At 42.7% G+C, this 27,058-nt stretch overlaps 2 protein-coding genes across 2 annotated transcripts in view; both read left to right on the plus strand.

Moving 5' to 3' along the window:
- The window catches only part of LOC149980799 (basement membrane-specific heparan sulfate proteoglycan core protein-like), a 162,250-nt gene extending 148,584 nt beyond the window's left edge, over window positions 1–13,666 (plus strand). Inside the window, exons 15-18 of the mRNA XM_090185681.1 lie at window positions 11,526–11,798; window positions 12,839–13,087; window positions 13,200–13,316; window positions 13,470–13,666. Of these exons, the coding sequence (XP_090041807.1) occupies window positions 11,526–11,798; window positions 12,839–13,087; window positions 13,200–13,316; window positions 13,470–13,549 (719 nt within the window). The 3' untranslated portion in view covers window positions 13,550–13,666. The remainder of the gene's footprint in view (window positions 1–11,525; window positions 11,799–12,838; window positions 13,088–13,199; window positions 13,317–13,469) is intronic.
- On the plus strand, window positions 4,955–11,519 carry LOC149980801 (uncharacterized). The gene is made up of 2 exons (XM_090185638.1): window positions 4,955–4,960; window positions 9,055–11,519. The coding sequence occupies exons 1-2, from the start codon at window positions 4,955–4,957 to the stop codon at window positions 11,512–11,514; spliced, it is 2,466 nt and encodes an 821-aa protein (XP_090041764.1). The 3' UTR covers window positions 11,515–11,519.
- Window positions 13,667–27,058: the final 13,392 nt, after the last annotated feature.

Below are 27,058 nucleotides of genomic sequence, written 5' to 3' on the forward strand. Positions count from 1 at the left end.
TTAAATTCTTCCTTTTACTCCTCGGTATTTTGAAAACATCCGCTTCCTTTTCCGTTATTTCAATCTCCTCTTGACCTCCAATTTCATTTTCCAGCACCACCTCAGCGACGGCAGTCACAATCTCACCTACTGTTTCCTCTCCCTCTTTGTTCTGATCTACCACAATTGCCCCCGTATCCACAATGCCTTCCTCTCCTACTTTTCCAACCACATCTGCCCACCTTCTCTCTTCCCCTGCACCCGTAGTATTTTCATCCCTTCGCGGTGGTGCGTTAATTGCACCCGCACTAAAGCTACTACCAGGCTCAGCGCGCTCATTCTCTGGACAACTACGCACCAAATGCCCCTCTCTTCCACATCCAAAACATTTCATTGATTCAGTAGATGCATAGAAGACATAATCAAATCCATCAATCTTAAAACTAAACGCTAAATTCAGTTAATCTCCTTCCTTTTTTAAAATCATATGCACTTGTCTCCTATGAGACACGACATGTTTCAACAACGGAGATTTGCATCCAAAAAGAACCTTCTTTATTGTAGATACGATTTGACCATGGCGAGATAACTCTCGCTCTAACACTTCATCTCTAACAAATGGTGGCACGTTAGAAAGCATAACTTTCTTCGCCGGATTCATAAGCGGAAATACCGGCGTCTGTGTCTCCCGCAACACAACACCTCTCTCAACTATCTTATTCACCTTTTCAATTGAATCTAAGAATACTACACTACAGCGCTATTCATCCTTGAGGCTGATTTGATGCTATCATACCCAATGATAGCACCCACAGCCAAGCTACATTCTTCCACTGAACACCTGGCCGCAGCAGGAATCTTTACTCCATACCTCCGACTCAGTTTTTCAAACTCTACACTTCCGCGAGTGGCCATTGCAACCAGCCCCACCCGCTGGTTGTGCCCTCGCGAAAAACCAACCTCAAAGATCCCACCACCCCTATACGTGCTTAATGATAGTTAAACAAGATACCATTAAAACAACTAAACTAATCAATATATATATATATATATATATATACATACCAAAACCCGATAGAGTGAAAAGAAATTCCATTCGCTCTCACAATCACTCCTGCTTAACGACTCACTCCCAGCATGCACTCCGACGAGAGAGAGAGAATTAGAGACAGCATACTTAAATTCACACAGGACACCGGTAAGACAGGAGAAGTACTCCAGATATAACAAACTGACTCTAGCCCCGGACACATAAACTACTGCAGCATAAATACTGGAGGCTGAGACAGGAGGGTCAGGAGACACTGTAGCCCCATCCGATGATACCCCCGGACAGGGCCAAACAGGAAGGATATAACCCCACCCACTTTGCCAAAGTACAGCCCCCGCACCACTAGAGAGATATCTTCAACCCCCAACTTACCATCCTGAGACAAGGCTGAGTATAGCCCACAAAGATCTCCGCCACGGCACAACCCAAGGGGGGGCGCCAACCCAGACAGGAAGATCACATCAGTGACTCAACCCACTCAAGTGACGCTCCCCTCCTAGGGACGGCATGAAAGAGCACCATTAAGCCAGTGACTCAGCCCCTGTAATAGGGTTAGAGGCAGAGAATCCCAGTGGAAAGAGGGGAACCGGCCAGGCAGAGACAGCAAGGGCGGTTCGTTGCTCCAGAGCCTTTCCGTTCACCTTCACACTCCTGGGCCAGACTACACTCAATCATATGACCCACTGAAGAGATGAGTCTTCAGTAAAGACTTAAAGGTTGAGACCGAGGTTGCGTCGCTCACATGGGTAGGCAGACCATTGCATAAAAATGGAACTCTATAGGAGAAAGCCATGCCTCCAGCTGTTTGCTTAGAAATTCTAGGGACAATTAGGTGGCCTGCGTCTTGTGACCGTAGCGTACTTGTAGGTATGTACGACAGGACCAAATCAGAGAGATAGGTAGGAGCAAGCCCATGTTATGCTTTGTAGGTTAGCAGTAAAACCTTGAAATCAGCCCTTGCCGTGACAGGTAGCCAGTGTAGGGAGGCTAGCACTGGAGTAATATGATCACATTTTTGGGTTCTAGTCAGGATTCTAGCAGCCGTATTATTTAGTGCTTTATCCGGGTAACCAGAAAGTAGAGCATTGCAGTAGTTTAACCTAGAAGTAACAAAAGCATGGATACATTTTTCTGCATCGTTTTTGGACAGAAAGTTTCTGATTTTTGCAATGTTACCTAGATGGAAAAAAGCTGTCCTTGAAACAGTCTTGATATGTTCGTCAAAAGAGAGATCATGGTCCAGAGTAACGCCAAGGTCCTTCACAGTTTTATTTGAGACGACTGTACAACCATTAAAATTAATTGTCAGATTCAACAGAAGATCTCTTTGTTTCTTGGGACCTAGAACAAGCATCTCTGTTTTGTTCGAGTTCAAAAGTAGAACGTTTGCAGCCATCCACTTCCTTATGTCTGTCTGAAACACAGGCTTCTAGCGAGGGCAATTATTCGATGCCGACACATCTTTCTAGCTGATTTACAAGCTGAAGCTATGTTGCACTTGGTGACCTCTGACTGTTTCATACAAACATCGTTGGTGCAGACGTGGATAACAATATCTCTATACTCTCTACACTCGCCAGTTTTAGCTTTAGCCAGCACCATCTTCAGATTAGCCTTTACGTCGGTAGCCCTGCCCCCTGGTAAACAATGTATGATCGCTGAATGATTTGTTTTAAGTCTAATACTGCGGGTAATGGAGTCGCCAATGACTAGGGTTTTCAATTTGTCAGAGCTAATGGTGGGAAGCTTCAGCGTCTCAGACCCCGTAACGGGAGGAGTAGAGACAAAAGAAGGCTCGGCCTCAGACTCCGACTCGCTGCTTAATGGGGAAAACCTGTTGAAAGTTTCTGCCGGCTGAATGAGCGACACCGGTTGAGCATTCCTACAGCATTTCCCTCCAGAAGCCATGAGAAAGTTGTCCGACTGTGGGAACCGTGCGAGGGGAGGGGATTTATACTAACGTCACTATCTGTACTTACTGGTGGCACAGACGCTGTTTCATCCTTTCCCACACTGAAATTACCCTTGCCTAACGATTGCTTCTGAAGCTGGGCTTGTAGCACAGCTATTTTCGCCGTAAGGCGATCGTTCTCTTGTATGTACAGCGACTGCAATTAGAAGGTTTCATGTTAATGTTATTACTTAGCTTCGGCTGTTGGAGGTCCTGACGAACTACGTCCAGATAAAGCGTCCGGAGAGAAAAAGTTGAATAAAAAGTTGAGTGAGGGAAAAAACAAAAATATAAACGGTAATTAAAAAGTTAAAAACGTAAAGTTGTCAGGTAGCAAAGTAAGGTTGGCAACAAAATGCACAAAACGCACAGCAACACGTAAACAAGTCTGCAAGTTATCTATATGTTAATGTTGCATGTGTCATGCTCTACCAACTGTGTTACAGAGGACCACAATGTGGGTAGCGGACAAGTGCACACTTCATGAAAAAGTGTAGAGTATTGAGATGTATAGCCTACGGGGGGGCTCCAACCATCCAAGACCCTAAACATTGACATATATTTGAGCAAAACACTACTACTACCATATACTACTGTACCCTACTCTATTGTACTCTACTGAACTGTACCCTACTCTACTGTACTATACTGTACTGTACCTTACTCTACTGTACTGTGCTCTACTGCTCTACTCTGTTGTACTGTTGTCTGCTGAATTGTAGCCTACTCTATTGTACTGTTTTCTGCTGAACTGTACCTTACTCTATTGTACTCTAGTTGACCGTATTGTACTGTTTTCTACTGAACTGTACACTACTCTGTTGTACTGTTTTCTGCTGAACTCTGCCCTACTCTGTTGTACTGTGCTCTACTGAACTGTACTCTACTGTACTCTACTTGAATGTATTGTACTGTGCTCTTCTGAACTGTACCCTACTCTATTGTACTGTGCTCTACTGAACTGTACTCTATTGTACTCTAGTTGACCGTATTGTACTGTTTTCTACTGAACTGTACACTACTCTGTTGTACTGTTTTCTGCTGAACTCTGCCCTACTCTGTTGTACTGTGCTCTACTGAACTGTACCCTACTCTACTGTACAATACTTGAATGTATTGTACTGTGTTCTACTGAACTGTACCATTCTCTATTGTGCTCTACTTTACTGTATTCTACTGTTCTCTACTCTACTGTACTGTACTGTACTGTACTCAAGTTTACTTTACTTGAGCTTCTTACAATTGCAGAAAGGGCCCAATGTGCTCGGGATCTATTTGTCTTGGCCTTGAGACCACTCAGGCTCTAGTGGTCTTGGTCTTGAGACCACTCAGGATCTAGTGGTCTTGGTCTTGAGACCACTCAGGATCTAGTGGTCTTGGTCTTGAGACCACTCAGGATCTAGTGGTCTTGGTCTTGAGACCACTCAAGAACACACACATTTGGTCTTTATCTGTTATGGTCTCAATTCACTGGTTCTGGATAGTGGGACCAATGTTCTGGTCTAAAACCTGGTTTGCAAACCATAGGCAACACATGGACTTAGATAGACATTGCATCATTGTCTACCTGTATGTCACATTGGGGTGGCAGCCTAGTGGTTAGAGCGTTGGACTAGTAACCGCAAGGTTGCAAGTTCAAACCCCCGAGCTGACAAGGTACAAATATGTCGTTCTGCCCCTGAACAGGCAGTTAACCCACTGTTCCTAGGCGTCATTGAAAATAAGAATTTGTTCTTAACTGACTTGCCTAGTTAAATAAAGAAAAAATAAAATAAATTATGGGCAGATTCATTGAGGCCATCTCCATTTCGAAATCGTCAATTGTCTTCTTCTACTATTTCTATGAGTTGGTAAACAAACAAACAGCCACCATGTTGTTTGAAATGGTGAAAAGTCAAGGTTGGCAATTTACCTGCAGTTATGGAATGTTTACTCACAATTATAATTAATTGTCTGTCCACTTGATGACCAGAATGGAAGTATGTGATCATTTCTTAAACCATATTAAGTCCAACCCAGTTGAATACTTAAAAATTGTGAAAGTCCTCAATAGTGCTGCCCATGCAGAAACATGCTTTTGGGCACTAGAGTCCTCTATCTTTCTCTATGAGGCAACCCAATTGGAGGAAGACAATATTCTTTGATCATTGGCTGATCACTCCCAAACCATAGGAATCCCCACCCAGTTGACTACTTTTTAATGGTGGAAGCTGTCAATGGCAATGTTTGTAGTAAAATTAGTTTTTTTTCCATCTAGCGTTCTCTATTTATCTCTATTTTTAAAAACTTACACCAAAACACCTGCTATTTTGCCAAAATAATGAAAGGCAAAGTGATAACTAAACATTTAACAACATAATGAATTAGATGCTTAAGTAATTAAATCAATCAACATGTTCCACATTCATACAATCAACATTGAACATTTTACAGAGAACAATAGAGATTATATTTCTGTAAATTCAATTTAAAGGTTTTGAAAATTAGTTAAACGTCATGTTTTTACTATTTAGTTAATTTGTTATGCAAATACATTTTCTAAGATGAATCTGTAATAGGTTAATCAGAATGATCACTACTGTGCATGGTGCTCCCTTTACTGCTTATATTTCACTATGTTTCTGTAGTGACCCGTTTAGTGTGGTGGTAAGGAATTCAGGTATGTAATATAAACAAAGTGTGTGAGAAGTATCTTTGTCTTTCTGACAGATGCTGGAAGTTGGGAAAAATATAAACCCCCAAAAGTGCAAAAGTGCACCACTTCTGTAGAACAACCCATAAATGAATTATAGTTTTAACAATGTTTTGAGGCTTTACATTGTCTGTTTACATTTACATTGTTTACAAACATTGGAGTAAAACCAGATTATATTATTCAACAATCAATGGGTATGAATGAGTATACATTATATCATTCATTTATAAGTACAAAAATGGACGTATTAACTAAGTATTCTAGCTTTAAGTTCAACATACACCTATAATGAACTTTCCAAAACAGCTAAATTGATGGAAATTTCGAAGGTTTCCGTATGTTTTGATATTCAGTGCTCTTTTCTCTCAGCTCTGCCTGAAACTACAGTGAAACCCTGTGTTCACCGGAGAAACAGTCACTCTGACGTATTCAGCTGGGTCTTACAGTGACTGGAGCTATAAATGGTACAAAGACAACAGTGAGATTAGCTTGTCCCAGTATAAATACCATAATACCAGATCCACCATCAGTAGAGTTACTGAGTCTGACCAGGGTCTCTACTGGTGTCAGGGAGAGAGAAGATCCAGACCCACATCTTCATCCATCAGTAGAGTTACTGAGTCTGACCAGGGTCTCTACTGGTGTCAGGGAGAGAGAAGATCCAGACCCACATCTACATCCATCAGTAGAGTTACTGAGTCTGACCAGGGTCTCTACTGGTGTCAGGGAGAGAGAAGAGCCAGACCCACATCTTCATCCATCAGTAGAGTTACTGAGTCTGACCAGGGTCTCTACTGGTGTCAGGGAGAGAGAAGATCCAGACCCACATCTTCATCCATCAGTAGAGTTACTGAGTCTGACCAGGGTCTCTACTGGTGTCAGGGAGAGAGAAGATCCAGACCCACATCTTCATCCATCAGTAGAGTTACTGAGTCTGACCAGGGTCTCTACTGGTGTCAGGGAGAGAGAAGATCCAGACCCACATCTTCATCCATCAGTAGAGTTACTGAGTCTGACCAGGGTCTCTACTGGTGTCAGGGAGAGAGAAGATCCAGACCCACATCTTCAGCCATCAGTAGAGTTACTGAGTCTGACCAGGGTCTCTACTGGTGTCAGGGAGAGAGAAGATCCAGACCCACATCTTCATCCATCAGTAGAGTTACTGAGTCTGACCAGGGTCTCTACTGGTGTCAGGGAGAGAGAAGATCCAGACCCACATCTTCATCCATCAGTAGAGTTACTGAGTCTGACCAGGGTCTCTACTGGTGTCAGGGAGAGAGAAGATCCAGACCCACATCTTCATCCATCAGTAGAGTTACTGAGTCTGACCAGGGTCTCTACTGGTGTCAGGGAGAGAGAAGATCCAGACCCACATCTTCATCCATCAGTAGAGTTACTGAGTCTGACCAGGGTCTCTACTGGTGTCAGGGAGAGAGAAGATCCAGACCCACATCTTCATCCATCAGTAGAGTTACTGAGTCTGACCAGGGTCTCTACTGGTGTCAGGGAGAGAGAAGATCCAGACCCACATCTTCATCCATCAGTAGAGTTACTGAGTCTGACCAGGGTCTCTACTGGTGTCAGGGAGAGAGAAGATCCAGACCCACATCTTCATCCATCAGTAGAGTTACTGAGTCTGACCAGGGTCTCTACTGGTGTCAGGGAGAGAGAAGATCCAGACCCACATCTTCATCCATCAGTAGAGTTACTGAGTCTGACCAGGGTCTCTACCGGTGTCAGGGAGAGAGAAGATCCAGACCCACATCTTCATCCATCAGTAGAGTTACTGAGTCTGACCAGGGTCTCTACTGGTGTCAGGGAGAGAGAAGATCCAGACCCACATCTTCATCCATCAGTAGAGTTACTGAGTCTGACCAGGGTCTCTACTGGTGTCAGGGAGAGAGAAGATTCAGACCCACATCTTCATCCATCAGCAGAACTGCTGAGTCTGACCAGGGTCTCTACTGGTGTCAGGGAGAGAGAAGATCCAGACCCACATCTTCATCCATCAGTAGAGTTACTGAGTCTGACCAGGGTCTCTTCTGGTGTCAGGGAGAGAGAAGAGCCAGACCCACATCTTCATCCATCAGTAGAGTTACTGAGTCTGACCAGGGTCTCTACTGGTGTCAGGGAGAGAGAAGAGCCAGACCCACATCTTCATCCATCAGTAGAGTTACTGAGTCTGACCAGGGTCTCTACTGGTGTCAAGGAGAGAGAAGATCCAGACCCACATCTTCATCCATCAGTAGAGTTACTGAGTCTGACCAGGGTCTCTACTGGTATCAGGGAGAGAGAAGATCCACACCCACATCTTCATCCATCAGTAGAGTTACTGATTCTGACCAGGGTCTCTACTGGTGTCAGGGAGAGAGAAGATCCAGACCCACATCTTCATCCATCAGTAGAGTTACTGAGTCTGACCAGGGTCTCTACTGGTGTCAGGGAGAGAGAAGATCCAGACCCACATCTTCATCCATCAGTAGAGTTACTGAGTCTGACCAGGGTCTCTACTGGTGTCAGGGAGAGAGAAGAGCCCGACCCACATCTTCATCCATCAGTAGAGTTACTGAGTCTGACCAGGGTCTCTACTGGTGTCAAGGAGAGAGAAGATCCAGACCCACATCTTCATCCATCAGTAGAGTTACTGAGTATGACCAGGGTCTCTACTGGTGTCAGGGAGAGAGAAGATCCAGACCCACATCTTCATCCATCAGTAGAGTTACTGAGTCTGACCAGGGTCTCTACTGGTGTCAAGGAGAGAGAAGATCCAGACCCACATCTTCATCCATCAGTAGAGTTACTGAGTCTGACCAGGGTCTCTACTGGTGTCAGGGAGAGAGAAGATCCAGACCCACATCTTCAGCCATCAGTAGAGTTACTGAGTCTGACCAGGGTCTCTACTGGTGTCAGGGAGAGAGAAGATCCAGACCCACATCTTCATCCATCAGTAGAGTTACTGAGTCTGACCAGGGTCTCTACTGGTGTCAGGGAGAGAGAAGATCCAGACCCACATCTTCATCCATCAGTAGAGTTACTGAGTCTGACCAGGGTCTCTACTGGTGTCAGGGAGAGAGAAGATCCAGACCCACATCTTCATCCATCAGTAGAGTTACTGAGTCTGACCAGGGTCTCTACTGGTGTCAGGGAGAGAGAAGATCCAGACCCACATCTTCATCCATCAGTAGAGTTACTGAGTCTGACCAGGGTCTCTACTGGTGTCAGGGAGAGAGAAGAGCCAGACCCACATCTTCATCCATCAGTAGAGTTACTGAGTCTGACCAGGGTCTCTACTGGTGTCAGGGAGAGAGAAGATCCAGACCCACATCTTCATCCATCAGTAGAGTTACTGAGTCTGACCAGGGTCTCTACTGGTGTCAGGGAGAGAGAAGATCCAGACCCACATCTTCATCCATCAGTAGAGTTACTGAGTCTGACCAGGGTCTCTACTGGTGTCAGGGAGAGAGAAGATCCAGACCCACATCTACATCCATCAGTAGAGTTACTGAGTCTGACCAGGGTCTCTACTGGTGTCAGGGAGAGAGAAGAGCCAGACCCACATCTTCATCCATCAGTAGAGTTACTGAGTCTGACCAGGGTCTCTACTGGTGTCAGGGAGAGAGAAGATCCAGACCCACATCTTCATCCATCAGTAGAGTTACTGAGTCTGACCAGGGTCTCTACTGGTGTCAGGGAGAGAGAAGATCCAGACCCACATCTTCATCCATCAGTAGAGTTACTGAGTCTGACCAGGGTCTCTACTGGTGTCAGGGAGAGAGAAGATCCAGACCCACATCTTCATCCATCAGTAGAGTTACTGAATCTGACCAGGGTCTCTACTGGTGTCAGGGAGAGAGAAGATCCAGACCCACATCTTCAGCCATCAGTAGAGTTACTGAGTCTGACCAGGGTCTCTACTGGTGTCAGGGAGAGAGAAGATCCAGACCCACATCTTCATCCATCAGTAGAGTTACTGAGTCTGACCAGGGTCTCTACTGGTGTCAGGGAGAGAGAAGATCCAGACCCACATCTTCATCCATCAGTAGAGTTACTGAGTCTGACCAGGGTCTCTACTGGTGTCAGGGAGAGAGAAGATCCAGACCCACATCTTCATCCATCAGTAGAGTTACTGAGTCTGACCAGGGTCTCTACTGGTGTCAGGGAGAGAGAAGATCCAGACCCACATCTTCATCCATCAGTAGAGTTACTGAGTCTGACCAGGGTCTCTACTGGTGTCAGGGAGAGAGAAGATCCAGACCCACATCTTCATCCATCAGTAGAGTTACTGAGTCTGACCAGGGTCTCTACTGGTGTCAGGGAGAGAGAAGATCCAGACCCACATCTTCATCCATCAGTAGAGTTACTGAGTCTGACCAGGGTCTCTACTGGTGTCAGGGAGAGAGAAGATCCAGACCCACATCTTCATCCATCAGTAGAGTTACTGAGTCTGACCAGGGTCTCTACTGGTGTCAGGGAGAGAGAAGATCCAGACCCACATCTTCATCCATCAGTAGAGTTACTGAGTCTGACCAGGGTCTCTACTGGTGTCAGGGAGAGAGAAGATCCAGACCCACATCTTCATCCATCAGTAGAGTTACTGAGTCTGACCAGGGTCTCTACTGGTGTCAGGGAGAGAGAAGATCCAGACCCACATCTTCATCCATCAGTAGAGTTACTGAGTCTGACCAGGGTCTCTACTGGTGTCAGGGAGAGAGAAGATCCAGACCCACATCTTCATCCATCAGTAGAGTTACTGAGTCTGACCAGGGTCTCTACTGGTGTCAGGGAGAGAGAAGATCCAGACCCACATCTTCATCCATCAGTAGAGTTACTGAGTCTGACCAGGGTCTCTACTGGTGTCAGGGAGAGAGAAGATCCAGACCCACATCTTCATCCATCAGTAGAGTTACTGAGTCTGACCAGGGTCTCTACTGGTGTCAGGGAGAGAGAAGATCCAGACCCACATCTTCATCCATCAGTAGAGTTACTGAGTCTGACCAGGGTCTCTACTGGTGTCAGGGAGAGAGAAGATCCAGACCCACATCTTCATCCATCAGTAGAGTTACTGAGTCTGACCAGGGTCTCTACTGGTGTCAGGGAGAGAGAAGATCCAGACCCACATCTTCAGCCATCAGTAGAGTTACTGAGTCTGACCAGGGTCTCTACTGGTGTCAGGGAGAGAGAAGAGCCAGACCCACATCTTCATCCATCAGTAGAGTTACTGAGTCTGACCAGGGTCTCTACTGGTGTCAGGGAGAGAGAAGATCCAGACCCACATCTTCATCCATCAGTAGAGTTACTGAGTCTGACCAGGGTCTCTACTGGTGTCAGGGAGAGAGAAGATCCAGACCCACATCTTCATCCATCAGTAGAGTTACTGAGTCTGACCAGGGTCTCTACTGGTGTCAGGGAGAGAGAAGATCCAGACCCACATCTTCATCCATCAGTAGAGTTACTGAGTCTGACCAGGGTCTCTACTGGTGTCAGGGAGAGAGAAGATCCAGACCCACATCTTCATCCATCAGTAGAGTTACTGAGTCTGACCAGGGTCTCTACTGGTGTCAGGGAGAGAGAAGATCCAGACCCACATCTTCATCCATCAGTAGAGTTACTGAGTCTGACCAGGGTCTCTACTGGTGTCAGGGAGAGAGAAGATCCAGACCCACATCTTCATCCATCAGTAGAGTTACTGAGTCTGACCAGGGTCTCTACTGGTGTCAGGGAGAGAGAAAATCCAGACCCACATCTTCAGCCATCAGTGATGTTGTCTCTGTTACTGTGAATAGTGAGTCTTTTGGTTGTTGTTGCTGTTGTTGTTATCTTACCATTCAAACCTATTGAAATACCCACAGATTATCAGCCAAAGACCACACTGACTTCAGACAAAGAGAACATATTCACAGGAGACAGTATTACACTGAGCTGTACTGTAGAGTCTCCTGGTTGGAAGTTTTCCTGGTACAGACACAGACCAGAGTCTACACCAGTAACCACAACCTCTGGATACTCCTACACACTCAGCAGGGTCAGTGTCTCTGATGGAGGACAGTACTGGTGCAGAGCTGGGAGAGGAGACCCAGTCTACTACACCCTGTACAGTGACCCAGTCCAGATAAACATTACTGGTGAGTCTAAAACAGTTTTATGACAAATTAATGCTATTGTGTGAGTCTGGAGAGTACAGTAATACTGTCAACATCACAGTGTGTGGAGCATCTGTTGAACAAACATTCACAGTGCGTGGATCATCTGTTGTACAACATTCACAGTGTGTGGATCATCTGTTGTACAACATTCACAGTGTGTGGAGCATCTGTTGTACAACATTCACAGTGTGTGGAGCATCTGTTGTACAACATTCACAGTGCATGGAGCGTCTGTTGTACAACATTCACAGTGCATGGAGCATCTGTTGTACAACATTCACAGTGCATGGAGCATCTGTTTTTCAACATTCACATTGTGTGTAGCATCTGTTGTACAACATTCACAGTGTGTGGAGCGTCTGTTGTACAACATTCACAGTGCGTGGAGCGTCTGTTGTACAACATTCACAGTGCATGGTGCATCTGTTGTACAACATTCACAGTGCATGGAGCATCTGTTGTACAACATTCACAGTGCATGGAGCATCTGTTTTTCAACATTCACATTGTGTGTAGCATCTGTTGTACAACATTCACAGTGTGTGGAGCGTCTGTTGTACAACATTCACAGTGCGTGGAGCGTCTGTTGTACAACATTCACAGTGCATGGTGCATCTGTTGTACAACATTCACAGTGCATGGAGCGTCTGTTGTACAACATTCACAGTGTTTCTTTTACATGTATGTATGATATGATTTTCAGTTCTGTAACTGAATGATTGCATCTCATAAAATATCCACCCACCCTAAAAACACAGAACTAACAGTCACTCTTGACTTTTACCGCCGCCTAGCACTGACTTTCTGGTTGATGCTTTATTGAAGAAAAATTTACTTACTAAGACTGAGATATGTGATTGTCCCACCTAGCTATCTAACTAACTGTAAGTCACTCTGGACAAGATCATCTGCTAAGTGACTAAAATGTCAATGTAAAAATGTACAAGCTTAAAAGATGTTGATGTATTGTGAGTGATGACTCCAGATTTACAGTATTATTTATATATTATGTTACACAGCTGGTGATGTGATCCTGGAGAGTCCTGTCCATCCTGTGACTGAAGGAGACTCTGTGACTCTGACCTGTACATTTAGACATCAGGGAACAAATCCTAAACCCAAGACTGATTTCTACAAAGATGGAACACTCATCAAGAATGAGACCACAGGAGAGATGACCATCCCTGCAGTATCCAAGTCAGATGAAGGATTCTATACGTGTAAATCTGGTGAAGGAGAATCACCAGAGAGATGGGTGCCAGTGAGAGGTGTGTGTGTGTGTGTGTGTGTGTGTGTGTGTGTGTGTGTGTGTGTGTGTGTGTGTGTGTGTGTGTGTGTGTGTGTTCAGGTGTATTGTAGGTAAAACATGTGTTTTTCTAGTCCCTCCAGGTTCCGTTGTCTCCATCTCTCTGACCAGGCTGCTGTGTGGTCTACTGGTGGTGTCTCCTTTTCTACTGGTGTCCATTGTGCTGACAGTGAAATGCTGCAGGGCTCGAGGTGAGAACATTATTTCAGTGTATTTACAACCAGTTTATCCAGCTGGATAATCTCTTTCTTTTTGTCATGCTCTCTGATTGTTTACATTTTATAGCTGTGTACATTTGAAAGAGCAGTCTCTAGTGATACTTTCCATCCATTATATTCCTGTAGGTTTGTGTTCAACAGTCAAATCTCCTCAAGACCAGATACCATGTGATGATGTCATCGAACAGAACGAATCATCAGTGTGATCATTACAGCATGAACTGTAAGCTGAACAACCACTTTTATGATTGTTAAGTTTTTACCATTGATATATGATTGTGTTTACTGAGTTTAATATCACTAAATGGAATTTCACAAATGCTGAATGTTATGGTTTTGTAAGTTAACAATTTCAGCTTTTGGTGGCTTGTAAGCTTTCCTTTGTTATTGTTGATTGATGTAGATTTTTTTGATATTACACTTATCTGTCTTTATTTCAGTTTGCTAATTAAACAAGAGTGTAGTGCATTTTTTAAAATTAAAAGTCAAATTTGTTGTAGTTTTTTAAATATGTTGTATTTTAAATAATGTCATGCTTTTTACATACAGGTGGATATATACAGTACATGAATCTTTTCTGTTTTTTATTCTAATTTTAAATACTAAAGATGCGTTTATACCTGGTTGGTCGACCTACTATAACAGTTAAGATAGAACACGTAGCTATAGTTTGTTATTAAAAATGTATATTTACATAATGCAGCTTTAACACTTATTTTTATATAAAGGGTAGACTCAGCGAAATTACGTTGCCAAGAGTATCACTGCAGATATTGAGATGAGCGAGATGCAAGACTTCATTCTCACACAGCCACAGACAGTATCTGCACATATGCACGGGTTCACTTCACGTTCACAGTCTGGAAGTCACAGGACCAAAACAGGGAAGTTGAGTCTCATGCTTCAACGTTCTTAGTTGTTGTGGAAATTGAACCACTATGCAGTTTACTTTCTACATCTATGTCAAATCGCTGAATCTACCTTTAAACTCCACAAACTTTTGACTTATATTCGTTTTCAAATACTGTCTAAGTATTTTGTAAAAAAATAAAATAAACTTTTACAGCAGATATACATTTTCAACATGTATTTTGTAAAATGGTTTCAGTAGTTGTTATAGTAGTCAGATGAGTGTTCCACTATGGAAGTGATGATTCACCTCATCATTGTATTGCTTTGAAATATAACTTGATTTAAGTACATATTCATTTTACTTTCTGTATTTCTGAGTTGAAACAATGCTTGAATGTTTCTACACATTTCTTATTATGTAACACTTTCTAACAAAATCTCCATAGGGCTGACAGTCTTCTGTAAACCACATTCAGATTGACTTCTACTGATATGAACCCATACAGAAGTGTTCCATGTCTGTACTATTATGATGAGATAGAGAGAGGAAGGAATAAGAGGGCAGACCCAGTACACTGTGGGCTTATGCTGTTGCTATGTGACCAACGACCATATTAGTTTCTATATTGTGATCCACTAGAATGTGGAGTAGTTACAAGCCTGTCCCTGAAGGGGGCGATAACCCCAGATGTTTACCAGGCTGTACCCACTAAAGGTGAAGTCTGACTGCTTTTCCCCTTTAACCTTTCTCTCTCTATTTATGTTTGCTCCTTTACATGTTGTACAAGTGTCGCACACTCTACACTCTACAAAAATACACATTCAGATATTTAGAGGTAAATTATTGGAATAAATTGGGAAACGCTAAAATGTTTTGATTCATGTACCCAGTTTCCCAGCTTTGAATCTCCTCCCATCTCTGTTTTTTGGTAATGCATGTGTATGCTTCTGACGTACACACACACATACAAACTAAACAACACACACACATGCACATGCAAAATACATGAACAATTACCCTGATACACATCACATAAACAACACAATAACAAAGACATATATATATGTGGTCAGTCTTTAACTAAAAGTATCCCTCAGATCCATCTGAATAATGAAGGAGTTAGCTAGCGGACTGTGGTTTTGACTCATGCTACTACATATCAGTAATGTGTGTGAAGAGAGGGGGTGAGGAGGAGGAAGAAGGTGGGGGTGAAGATGTCTATTTGTGGGCAGAGGAACAACTGAGGTTCAAATCAAAATCAAATCAAACTTGATGTATTTAGCCCTTTGTACATCAGCTGATATCTCAAAGTGCTGTACAGAAACCCAGCCTAAAACCACAAACGGCAAGCAATGCAGGTGTTGAAGCTCGTTGGCTAGGAAAAACTCCCTAGAAAGGCCAAAACCTAGAGAGGAACCAGGCTATGAGGGGTGGCCAGTCCTCTTCTGGCTGTGCCGGGTGGAGATTATAACAGAACATGGCCAAGATGTTCAAATGTTCAATAATGACCAGCATGGTCAAATAATAGGTGTGGGACCGGTAGCACGTCCGGTGAACAGGTCAGGATTCCATAGTCGCAGGCAATACAGTTGAAACTGGAGCAGCAGCACGGCCAGGTGGACTGGGGACAGCAAGGAGTCATCATGCCAGGTAGTCCTGAGGCATTGTCCTAGGCCTCAGGTCCTCTGAGAGAGAGAAAGAGAGAATTAGAGAGGGCATACTTAAATTCACACAGGACACCGGATAAGACAGGATAAGTACTCCAGATATAACAAACTGACCCTAGCCCCCCGACACATAAACTACTGCAGCATAAATACTGGAGGCTGAGACAGGAGGGGTCAGGAGACACTGTGGCCCCAACCGATGATACCCCCGGACAGGGCCAAACAGGAAGGATATAACCCCACCCACTTTGCCAAAGCACAGCCCCCACACCACTAGGGGGATATCTTCAACCACCAACTTACCATCCTGAGACAAGGCCGAGTATAGCCCACAAAGATCTCCGCCACGGCACAACCCAAGGAGGGGCGCCAACCCAGGTTAGCACCCTAGGCTTGAAGGGAGGCCTACACTCAGTAAGGCATATCTATCTATCTATCTATCTATCTATCTTTCTGTGCATTGTGGGTGCAAAAATTAAACAACCATCTGCACATTCTGATATCCAACTGCAAGCTCTGATGGCATCTCCGGTATCTATTCTCATTTCACCCTCCTTTTCTCCAATACGGAAGTAACCAGTGTGAGGTCATGTAGCTAATCATAAGAAGTCAGTCAGAAAACATACAGGCCAGCAACGGTTACTCTTTTTTTCTCACAGTCTTCATACATTTCTGTAGAATGCTTCTCTCTATTCTATTCTATTCTCTGTGCAGCAGCTGACATTAGTGGCTGTGTTGTGCTCACAACAGAAAATGGAGGACACACACTTTTTGTTCCCCCTGAATGCCCACCTCCCTCAAGCTCTCCCCCCGGCACTTTCTCATGTTTTCAGCCAGGGGTGGATTCAGCATGTCAGCCCTCCCTCCAGTCTCACCAACACACAGAGCAGGAGGGCAATATGTCTTCCACCCTTCACCATGGCCCTTTTTGCCTCTAACTGTTGGCGCAAACAATCACAGTCAAGGGGCTTCTTTGTCTTTGCAGAACTGAACACATTCAACTGAAATGTGGCTTCCGCATTGAACCCAAACCCTCTGAATCAGAGTGGTGAGGGGGGCTGCCTTAATTGACATCCATGTCTTTTGCACCTGGGGAACAGTTGTTGTGGGGGTTTAACTGCCTTGCTCAAGGGCAGAACGGCAGATTTATCCACTTTGACGGCTCAGGGATTCAAACAACCAACCTTTCAGTTACTGCCCCAACACTGGCCACCCTCTGTTTTTGTATCAAAGGGCGCTGCTACTCTATACAACAAGACAGGTGAAACCATATTGGCTTCCCTGTTCTACGGGAGACCAGGTTTCCGGCGCTCACTGTTAAAGCCCCTCAGCCCTTTTAAGGATTCTAAGAGATTATTTTGGCAAATGCGACTTGACGCTGTTATGGATAACACTCTCCTTTGAGCTAGAGATCAGTCAGTATAGTAATTTCTTACTTTACTTCTGGGTCTTAGGGAAGAAGGGGGGGGGGGGGGGGGGGGGGTTTACTTCACCCTCATTGGGCGGCAGAGCCACAGACAGCTATCTGGTACTGCCCTAGAGAAAGAAGCCAGTTCAGATTTGTCAGCATCATGGTGGGACCATTAACGCAGCAAAAGCAGGCTAGCTTCTAGCCCAAACAGTTCAAAAGACCCATATTACCAAAATCTCCCAATAGTGAATCGCCGGAACCACATTTTATATTCATATACCATATCGTGAGCCGGTCTAAAACTACTCTCCCGTCATTAACCATTTGTTTAGACTTCAGTCACCTGACGTTTTAAAGAGACAGTGTACAATTTTAATTGTAATGCATCTCAATAGGAAAATAGTGCATTTACACAATTTAGAATCCTAATATCCACAAATTACTGTAATTCCAATGACAGGTATTTGTATACACATTTTAGCTTTTATAATAAACAAATGTCTTTACAGTGTTACATATTAGTTTCTGGGGCACAACATGTGCTTCAAAAGTAGCTAGAATTCATATTGGCCCAATATAGGCTGTATCTCAATCAATATAAAAATGTGGTGCTCCTAACTTAAAACATTTGGGAGCACTATTGTTACAAATTTGTATTTTTATTTTAGAGCCCTGCAATAGGTCCTGGCAGCTATCGTCATGCAGGGTTTATAACCTAGCGAACAAAGCAATTCTCTATGGTGCGTGCATGTGTGTGTATGTGCGGGTTCGTGCATAGGTGTGTGTGCACGTGTGTGTTTGTTATTAAAAACATCTTTATTTAACCAGGCAAGTCAGTTAAGAACAAATTCTTATTTACAATGACGGCCTACCCCAGCCAAACCCTAACGACGCTGGGCCAATTGTGTGGCACCCTATGGGACGCCCAATCATGGCCGGTTGTGATACAGCCTGAAATCAAACCAGGGTCTGTAGTGACGCCTCTCGCACTGAGATGCAGTGCCTTAGACCGCTGTGCCTCTCAGGAGCCCTGTTAAGTTAGGGTTTGTCTGAAGTTGTTATATTTCCTGTGTGGGCAGTGGAACAACTGAGGTTAGCTGGCTAGCTGGCTAAAGAGGAAGTAACCTGTGTGACATCATGCAGTGTGGGGCCCTACAGAGAAGTTGGTCAGAAAAGAAACACGCCTTTAACCGATACTCTTTTTTCAGTCTTTGTTCATTTCTGTTGAAAGCTTTTCTCTCTAGTCCTCTGTGTGATGGTAAAGAGGCGTGAACTAATCCGTCTGTCATCGTATAGGAAGTAGAGGGGTTTGTCAGAAGAACTGTAGTTCAGAGTTCCAGCAGGACACAATGGAGTCCACCTTGATCTGTGTGTTACTCTGTAAGTACTGAGTTAGTGTGTTTGTGTATGAACACTAATTACCTGATTTACTAAACCTTTGATGGAAAAAAGACTACTCATGTATATTAAGAAAATGTTATACTTTAGCTTTTTTGTGTTTTATTCCTTATTGATAAAACAGTGGAAATGCTTATTAGTAAATTGTACTAAAATGATATTGCAGGACATGGTATGTCTCTGGCCATTTTAAAGCTGCAGTCCGTAATTGAAACTACCACAAAACGGCCACCCTGCCACTTGTTGTGGTATACAGCTGAGGAATGTTGCTAGGGGAATTCATTCATGTACAGTGTTTGTTTACACTGATATTGTTAGCAAACATTGTCATTAAATAACAGTATATTCTGTGTTATATTTTATATTTATATATCTCTTTTTAACCAATTGAGGTACTCAAAGCGCTTTACATAGTAGGGGGAAACCCACCTCATCCACCAGCAATGTGTTGCCCCCACCTGGGTGATCAGTTGTGTGTCAGAGCTCTCACCACACATCAGCTATTAGGTGGAGAGGTGACGAGAGAGTGCCTTCAGAAAGTATTCATACCCCTTGACTAATTTCACATTTTGTTGTGTTACAGCCTGAAATCAAAATGTATTAAATTGTTTACTTTTCTCACCCATCTACACACAATACCCATAATGACAAAGTGAAACATGTTTTTAGAAATGTTTGAAAATCTATTGAAAATGAAATACAGAAATATCTTAACTACATAATTATTCACACCCCTGAGTCATTACTTTATAGAATCAACTTTGACAGTGATTCCAGCTGTGAGTTTTTCTTGGTTTTCCTTGGCTTTCAACACCTGGACTGTGCAATATTTGCCCATTATTATTTTTTAAATGATTCAAGCTCTGTCAAATTGGCTGTTGATCATTGCTAGACAACCATTTTCAGGTCTTGCCATAGATTTTCAAGTAAAGTCAAAACTGTATCTCAGCCACTCAAGAACATTGACTTTCTTCGTGGTAATCAACTCCATTGTAGATTTGGCATTGTGTTTTAGGTTATTGTCCTGCTGGAAGGTGAATTCATCTCCAGGGTCTGGTGGAAAGCAGACAACCAAATTTTCTCTAGGATTTTGCCTGTGCTTAACTCTGTTTATTTTTTATCCTGAAAAATTCCCCAGTCCTCGATTGCAAGCAAACCCATAACATGATGCAGTCACCACTTGAAAATATGAGGAGTGGAACTCATGATGAATGTATTGTATTGTATTTGCTCCAACCATAACACTCTGTATTCAGCACAAAAAAACAGTATTGCTTTGCCACATTTTTTGCAGAATTACTTTAGTATGTTGTTGCAAACAGGATGCATGTTGTGGAATATTTGTATTCTGTACAGGCTTCCTTCTTTTCACTCTGTCAATTAGGTTAGTATTGTGGAGTAACTACAATGTTGTTGATCGATCCTCAGTTTTCTCCTATCACAGCCATTTAACTCTAAATGTTTTAAAAAGTCACCATTGGCCTCATGGTGAAATCCCTGAGTAGTTTCCTTCCTCTCTGGCAAGTAAGTGAGGAAGGACACCTGTATCGTTGTAGTGACTGGGTGTATTGATACACCATCCAAAGTGTAATTACCAACTTCACCATGTTCAGATGGTTATTCAAGTCTGCTCTTTTACATTTTGTCCATCTACCAATAGGTGCCCATCTTTAAGAGATTTTGGAAAACCTGGTCTTGTGGTTAAATCTGTGTTCGAAATTCACTTCTCAACTGAGGGGCCTTATAACTAATAGTCTGTGTGGGGTACAGAGATGAGGTTGTCATTCAAAAATCATTTTAAACACTATCATTGCACACATAGTGAGTCCATGAAACTTATTATGTGACTTGTTAATAAAATTCACTTCTGAACTTGTCTGCTTGTCTGAAATGTCTGCTTTTCATTTGTAAATAACTATGGGGTATTGTGTGTAGGCCAGTGACAAAGTGACAAAGCATTTCAATCTAATACATTTGAAATTCAGGCTGTAACACAACAACATGTGGAAAAAGTCAAGGGGTGTGAATACTTTCTGAAGACACTGTATTATGCCAATTAGTAATGAGGGGGATGATTAGGTGGCTAGGTTGGGAATGTTGCCATGACACCAGGGTTAACATCCCTAGTCTTACAATAAGTGACATGGGATTTTTAATAACCACAGAGAGTCAGGACAACCATTTAACTTCCTATCAATAAGACAGCACACTAAGTAGGGTAATGTCACCTAGACTGCCCTGGGATCTCCTTAGACCAGAGGGAAGAGTGGCCCCTACTGACCCTCCAACACCACTTCCAGCAGTCTCCTATCCAGAGACAGACAAGGCCCGACCCTGCTTAGCTTCAGAAGCAAGCCAGCAGTGGGATGAAGGGTGGTATACTGCTGGTACTGTAGGTGGCAACATGTAAAGTGACATGTGATAACATTACTTACTTACTGACTGTATTGTTCCCATGGGGAAATGTTGTTGCAGTGTCATGTACACATTTAAAGTGGCATTTAAATACAAAACAAAATTGACAATACAACTTTCATAACTGTTACGCACCAATAAAAAACAATAATAGTAAGAAATTAAACATGAAATAAAAAAGAAGAAAAAGACTAGCCTGCTGGACTTACGGAGTCAATGTAAACTACACGTCATTAAACTACAAATATTGTAGCACTGGGAAACATGATCTCGTGAAATAAATGAGACAACATGGGGATACAAATATTCAATGTGATGCCAAGAAACTTAACGTGATAACATTTTCACAACTAAAACAGCAAATATAAAAAAAATTCAAATGTGAAAATGCAATTCTACAGAGTTAGATTTTCTCAGGTGAAAGTTTTTCACACGTGAAATTGTTGCAATTCACATGTGAGGTGGAAACGTATTTTTTCTCTCGTGAAAAGGTGGTGATAATATTAATTTAATACATGTGAACATATGGTTTCAAGATTTACCTCACGTCTCTTGTTTTCACATGTGAAAATGTCAGCTCAACATGTGAAAACATCTATTTCACATGTGAAAATGTCAGCTCAACATGTGAAAACAGCTATTTCATATGTGAAAATGTCAGCTCAACATGTGAAAACATCTATTTCACATGTGAAAATGTCAGCTCAACATGTGAAAACAGCTATTTCACATGTGAAAATGTCAGCTCAACATGTGAAAACATCTATTTCACATGTGAAAATGTCAGCTCAACATGTGAAAACAGCTATTTCACATGTGAAAATGTCAGCTCAACATGTGAAAACAGCTATTTCACATGTGAAAATGTCAGCTCAACATGTGAAAACATCTATTTCACATGTGAAAATGTCAGCTCAACATGTGAAAACATCTTTTTCACATGTGAAAATGTCTGCTCAACATGTGAAAACAGCTATTTCACATGTGAAAATGTCAGCTCAACATGTGAAAACATCTATTTCACATGTGAAAATGTCAGCTCAACATGTGAAAACAGCTATTTCACATGTGAAAATGTCAGCTCAACATGTGAAAACAGCTATTTCACATGTGAAAATGTCAGCTCAACATGTGAAAACATCTATTTCACATGTGAAAATGTCAGCTCAACATGTGAAAACATCTATTTCACATGTGAAAATGTCATCTCAACATGTGAAAACATCTATTTCACATGTGAAAATGTCAGCTCAACATGTGAAAACACCTATTTCACATGTGAAAATGTCAGCTCAACATGTGAAAATGTAATTTTAATGTGAAAGCGCACATTTCTTTTTTGAGTCTTTTTTGCAAGGGATGTAATTAAATGGTGTAGGAGTTTTAAGGTGAGTGACATGCTGTACATTTGACATGATCGCTTCAATATGACCCCACCTGGGATTTGAAACTCAGAACCTCTAAATTTGGGGTATGCTGATCTTTCTGCTGCGCTAAAGAGTCTGTACTTCTGCATTCTCAGAAGTCCCCTACAGATGAATTACCTATTCCTATATCTATACCTAAATCTATATCACCGCACTTTGCAAAATAATGCCATCTGCACTTCTATTTTAGTTATCAGTTAATCTGACATCATTTATTTTATTTAATTACTTCAGTAACTTGTGTTTTTTCTGTATATTTGTATCATGTTGGTGGGGCATATTATTCTGTTTTAAGGTTACTCCTGAATCACTATGATAAATATAATAGGTTTTATTGAGTGTATTTTAAACAAAGCTGAGATTTACAGTAAAGTTCAACGTTTAGGAATACAGGTGAAATCAGTTATTGACACACAAACGGTGCCGTGGAAGATTGGAATGCCATGAACCAAGAGATTGTGAGTTTCAATCAAATCACATTTTATTGGTCACATCCATATATTTAGCAGATATAATTGCGGGTTTTGCGAAATGCTTGTGAGGACATGTTGCATTTAGATTAGTTGTTTATTTAGTCACATGCATAAGGTCACAGATGTAATAGCAGTGTACAGTGAAATACTTAAACTCTGAGATCCAACAGTTCAGGTTTAAATTAAACAATAATAATAACATAAAAAATAATACATACATATTTACAACTTTGACAATGAAAAATACAAATGTCCATTAGGTTGTGGGCAGGGTAATTGTCGGTATCAGGCTGTGATGCAGTTGACATACTAGGCTGTAATGCAGCCCGACAGTGTGCTCTTGATGGTGCTCCTGTAGAAAACTGTGGTGCCCCTTGGGAAAAGGCTGAATTTCATCAGCCTCCTGAGGTTAAAGAGTTGCTGTCGAGCCCTCCTCACCACGGTGTCTGTGTGGTTTGACCATTTCAGCTCCTCTAACATATGTACACCAAGGAACTTTAAGTTTTTGACCATCTCCACGGCAACCCCATTGATGAGGATGGGGGCGTGTCCAACCTGGTTCCTCCTGAGGTCCGCAATCAGCTTTGTTTTGCTGAAGGTGAGGGAGTGGTTTTTTACCTGGCACGACACCGGCAGAGTGCCTACCTCCTTCATGTATGGTGTCTCGCCGCTCTTGGTAATCAGGCCTACTACTGTTGTGTCGCCAGTGAACTTGATGATGGAGTTGGAACTGGTTGAGGCCATGCAGTCGTGGGTATACAGGGAGTACAGCAGATGACTAAGGATGCACCCTTGTGGGGCCCCTGTGTTGAGAATCCGTGTTGATGAGGTAATGTTGCCTATCTTCATCACCTGAGGGCTGCCCGTCAGGAAGTCTAGGACCCAGTTGCATAAGGAAGAGTTCAGTCCCAGGGCTGTGAGTTTTCTGGTGAGCTTAGAGGGCACAATGGTATTGATGGCCGAGCTGTAGTCAATAAACAGCATCCGCAGATATGCAATCCTCTTGTTCGGGTGTGTGAGGGCTGCTTGCAGTGAAATGGCGATTGTGTTGTCCATGGATCTGTTGGGGCAGTAGGGGAAATGGAGAGGGTTGTGTGTGTCGGGGAGGGAGCATGTTATGTAGTCTTTGACAAGCCCCTCAAAGTATTTCATAATGATGGAATTGAGTGCAATGGGTCGGTAGTCATTTAGTTAAGTTACTATCTCTTTCTTGGTCAAGTGGATATCTTGAATAATAATTACAGTATAAATAAACAATCACAATGTAATCATGTCAAAGTGAGTCAAATATGAAAGTTGAAAACACTGACTGTGTGACGTTCCGGGGACATCCTAACGACAAATTTTAGGGCATCACCTGTGAAATGTAATGTTAAAAATATCCACCTCTGAAACTTCATATGAAATATCATCACATGTGAAGTGTTCCAAAACCAAATGGTTTTCATTGATTCCACATGTGAAAGGTTATGTGATCACATGTGAAGATCCATCCACCTGGAAAAGAGGAATGCATATGTTAGGATTGGCAGGACAGAGAAGCTATGTCTGGTAAGACGAGAGGCGGGTGTGTGTGTCTGTTTGTAAATAACAGCTGGTGCACGATTTCTAATATTAAAGAAGTCTTGAGGTTTTGCTCGCCTGAGGTAGAGTACCTCATGATAATCTGTAGACCACACTATCTACCAAGAGAGTTCTCATCTATATCATTCGTAGCCATCTATTTACCACCACAAACCGATGTTGGCACTAAGACCATACTCAACAAGCTGTATAAGGGAAAATTTGGGAAAATCTGGCAATAATTCTATCCTCCTGACTCCTGCTTACAAGCAAAAACTAAAGCAGGAAGTACCAGTGACTCGCTCAATACGAACGTGGTCAGAAGACCAATGACACTGAGGAGTATACCACCTCAGTCATCATCTTCATCAATAAGTGCATCGATGACGTCGTCCCCACAGTGACCGTACGTACATATCTCAACCTGAAGACATGGATTACAGGGAACATCCACACTGAGCTAAAGGCTAGAGCTGCCGCTTTCATGGAGCGGTACACTAATCCGGACACACACTAAGAAATCTCGCTATGCCCTTATGCAGGAGTGGCTAAGGCTGTTCTGACCATACACCCCAACAGCTCCCAGATATTCAGTGGAGAGTCTGTCACTCTCAGATGTGACATACAGGGGGGAGGAGTCACTGACAGGGAGTACAGATGGTTAACACCCAGTCCAGATCAATGTCCACAGAAAGAACATGAATGTATTATCAGTTCAACTGAGTTTTCCCACTGTGGTGACGACAGATGTCTGGGTTCACATCAGCAGCAGGATTCTAAATTGAGTAATCAGTGACACGTACGTCATCTTATCTCTCATTCACATCTGTGCCTCCGTTCTTATAACCAGATTGCTAGAGAATTTAATGTTTATTTTTCCACCATAAGCCACCTCCAACGTTGTTTCAGAGAACCGTCTACACAACTACGTGTAACCACGTCAGCCCAGGACTTCCACATCCGGCTTCTTCACCTGTGGGATGGTCTGAGACAAGCCACCCGGACACCTGATGAAACTCTGGGTTTCCACCAAAAAATGTGTCAGAAGCTGTCTCAGGGAAACGTATCTGTTTGCTCATCGTCTTCACCAGGGTCTTGAACTGACTGCTACTTGGTGTTGTAACGGACTTCAGAGAGCAATGCTCACCTTCGATGGCACGCTGGAGAAGTTCACAGATTAATAACGGTTAAAACTGTATTGGGTATGGCATCCTGTTTGTGAGCGGTTCGCTTTTGTCAACGTTGTGAACAGAGTGCCCCATGGTGGCAGTGTTTTTAATTGTATATTAATTATTGTTTTTTACATACATTTATTTAACTAGCAAGTCAGTTAAGAACAAATTCTAATTTATAATGAAAGCCTAGGAACCGTGGGTTAACTGCCTTGTTCCAGGGTGTAATGACAGGTTTTTACCTTGTCAGCACGGGGATTTAATCCAGCAGCCTTTCGGTTACTGGCCCAACAATCTAAAAGTTATGGTATGGGCAGGCATAAGCTATGGACAACTAACAAATATTGGCAATTTGAGATCCTGAGACCCATTGTAATGCCATTAATCCGCCCCCTTCACCTCATGTTTCAGCATGATAATGCATGGCCCTATGTCTCAAGGATCTGTACACATTTCCTGGAAGCTGAAAATGTCCCAGTTCTTCCATGGCCTGCATACTCACCAGACATGTCAGCCATTGAGCTTTCTTTGGGATATTCTGGAACGACATCTACAACAGTGTGTTCCAGTTCCCGCCAATATCCAGCAACTTCGCACAGCCATTGAAGAGGAGTGGGACAACATTCCACAGGCCACAATCAACAGCCTGATCAACACTGCCGCGGTGTATGAGGCAAATTGTGGTCCCACCCGATACTGACTGCTTTTCTGATCCATGCCCCTACATTTTTAAAAAGTATCTGTGACCAACAGATGCATATCCGCATTCCCAGTCATAGGAAATCCATAGATTAGGGCTCAATGAATTTATATAATTTGACTAATATCTAATATACATATACTTTGACTAATTTATATGACCTGTAACTCAGTAAAATCTGAAATTGTTGCATGTTGAGTTTATATTTTAATTCAGTGTATTAGTATATACATTTCACAGAATATTAGAATTACACACTTTTTTTTAAAGACTACTTTTACAATATATTTGCTCTTGTATTTCACTTTTTTTTTACCATCCACAAGAGGGTGTGAATGCACAAGTAAACAGTTATAGTCAACTCATCCATACAACCGTCTTTCAGCCTTTCTTTCAGCCTAAAATAGTTTTGGGGCTCCCAATGTGTGAGTTCGAGGGACAATCTGTGATTAGTACATACATTTTGGGAATCTTAAAGAATATAACTTGCAAATGCCTCGTGAGCTTAGTTGCCAATTGAGATTTTCATAATTCATTTTAAAATAAAGGTGTTGAAATGGACATTTCTTCTCTGTTTTATGAAGTATTTCTGAAAACATCTAGACAAAATAGAATGTTTCAGTGTTCAGTGTCCAC

This window comes from Oncorhynchus mykiss, chromosome 9 (genome assembly GCF_057628025.1).
Source record: "Oncorhynchus mykiss isolate SJ-2025 chromosome 9, ASM5762802v1, whole genome shotgun sequence".
Lineage (NCBI taxonomy): Eukaryota > Metazoa > Chordata > Actinopteri > Salmoniformes > Salmonidae > Oncorhynchus > Oncorhynchus mykiss.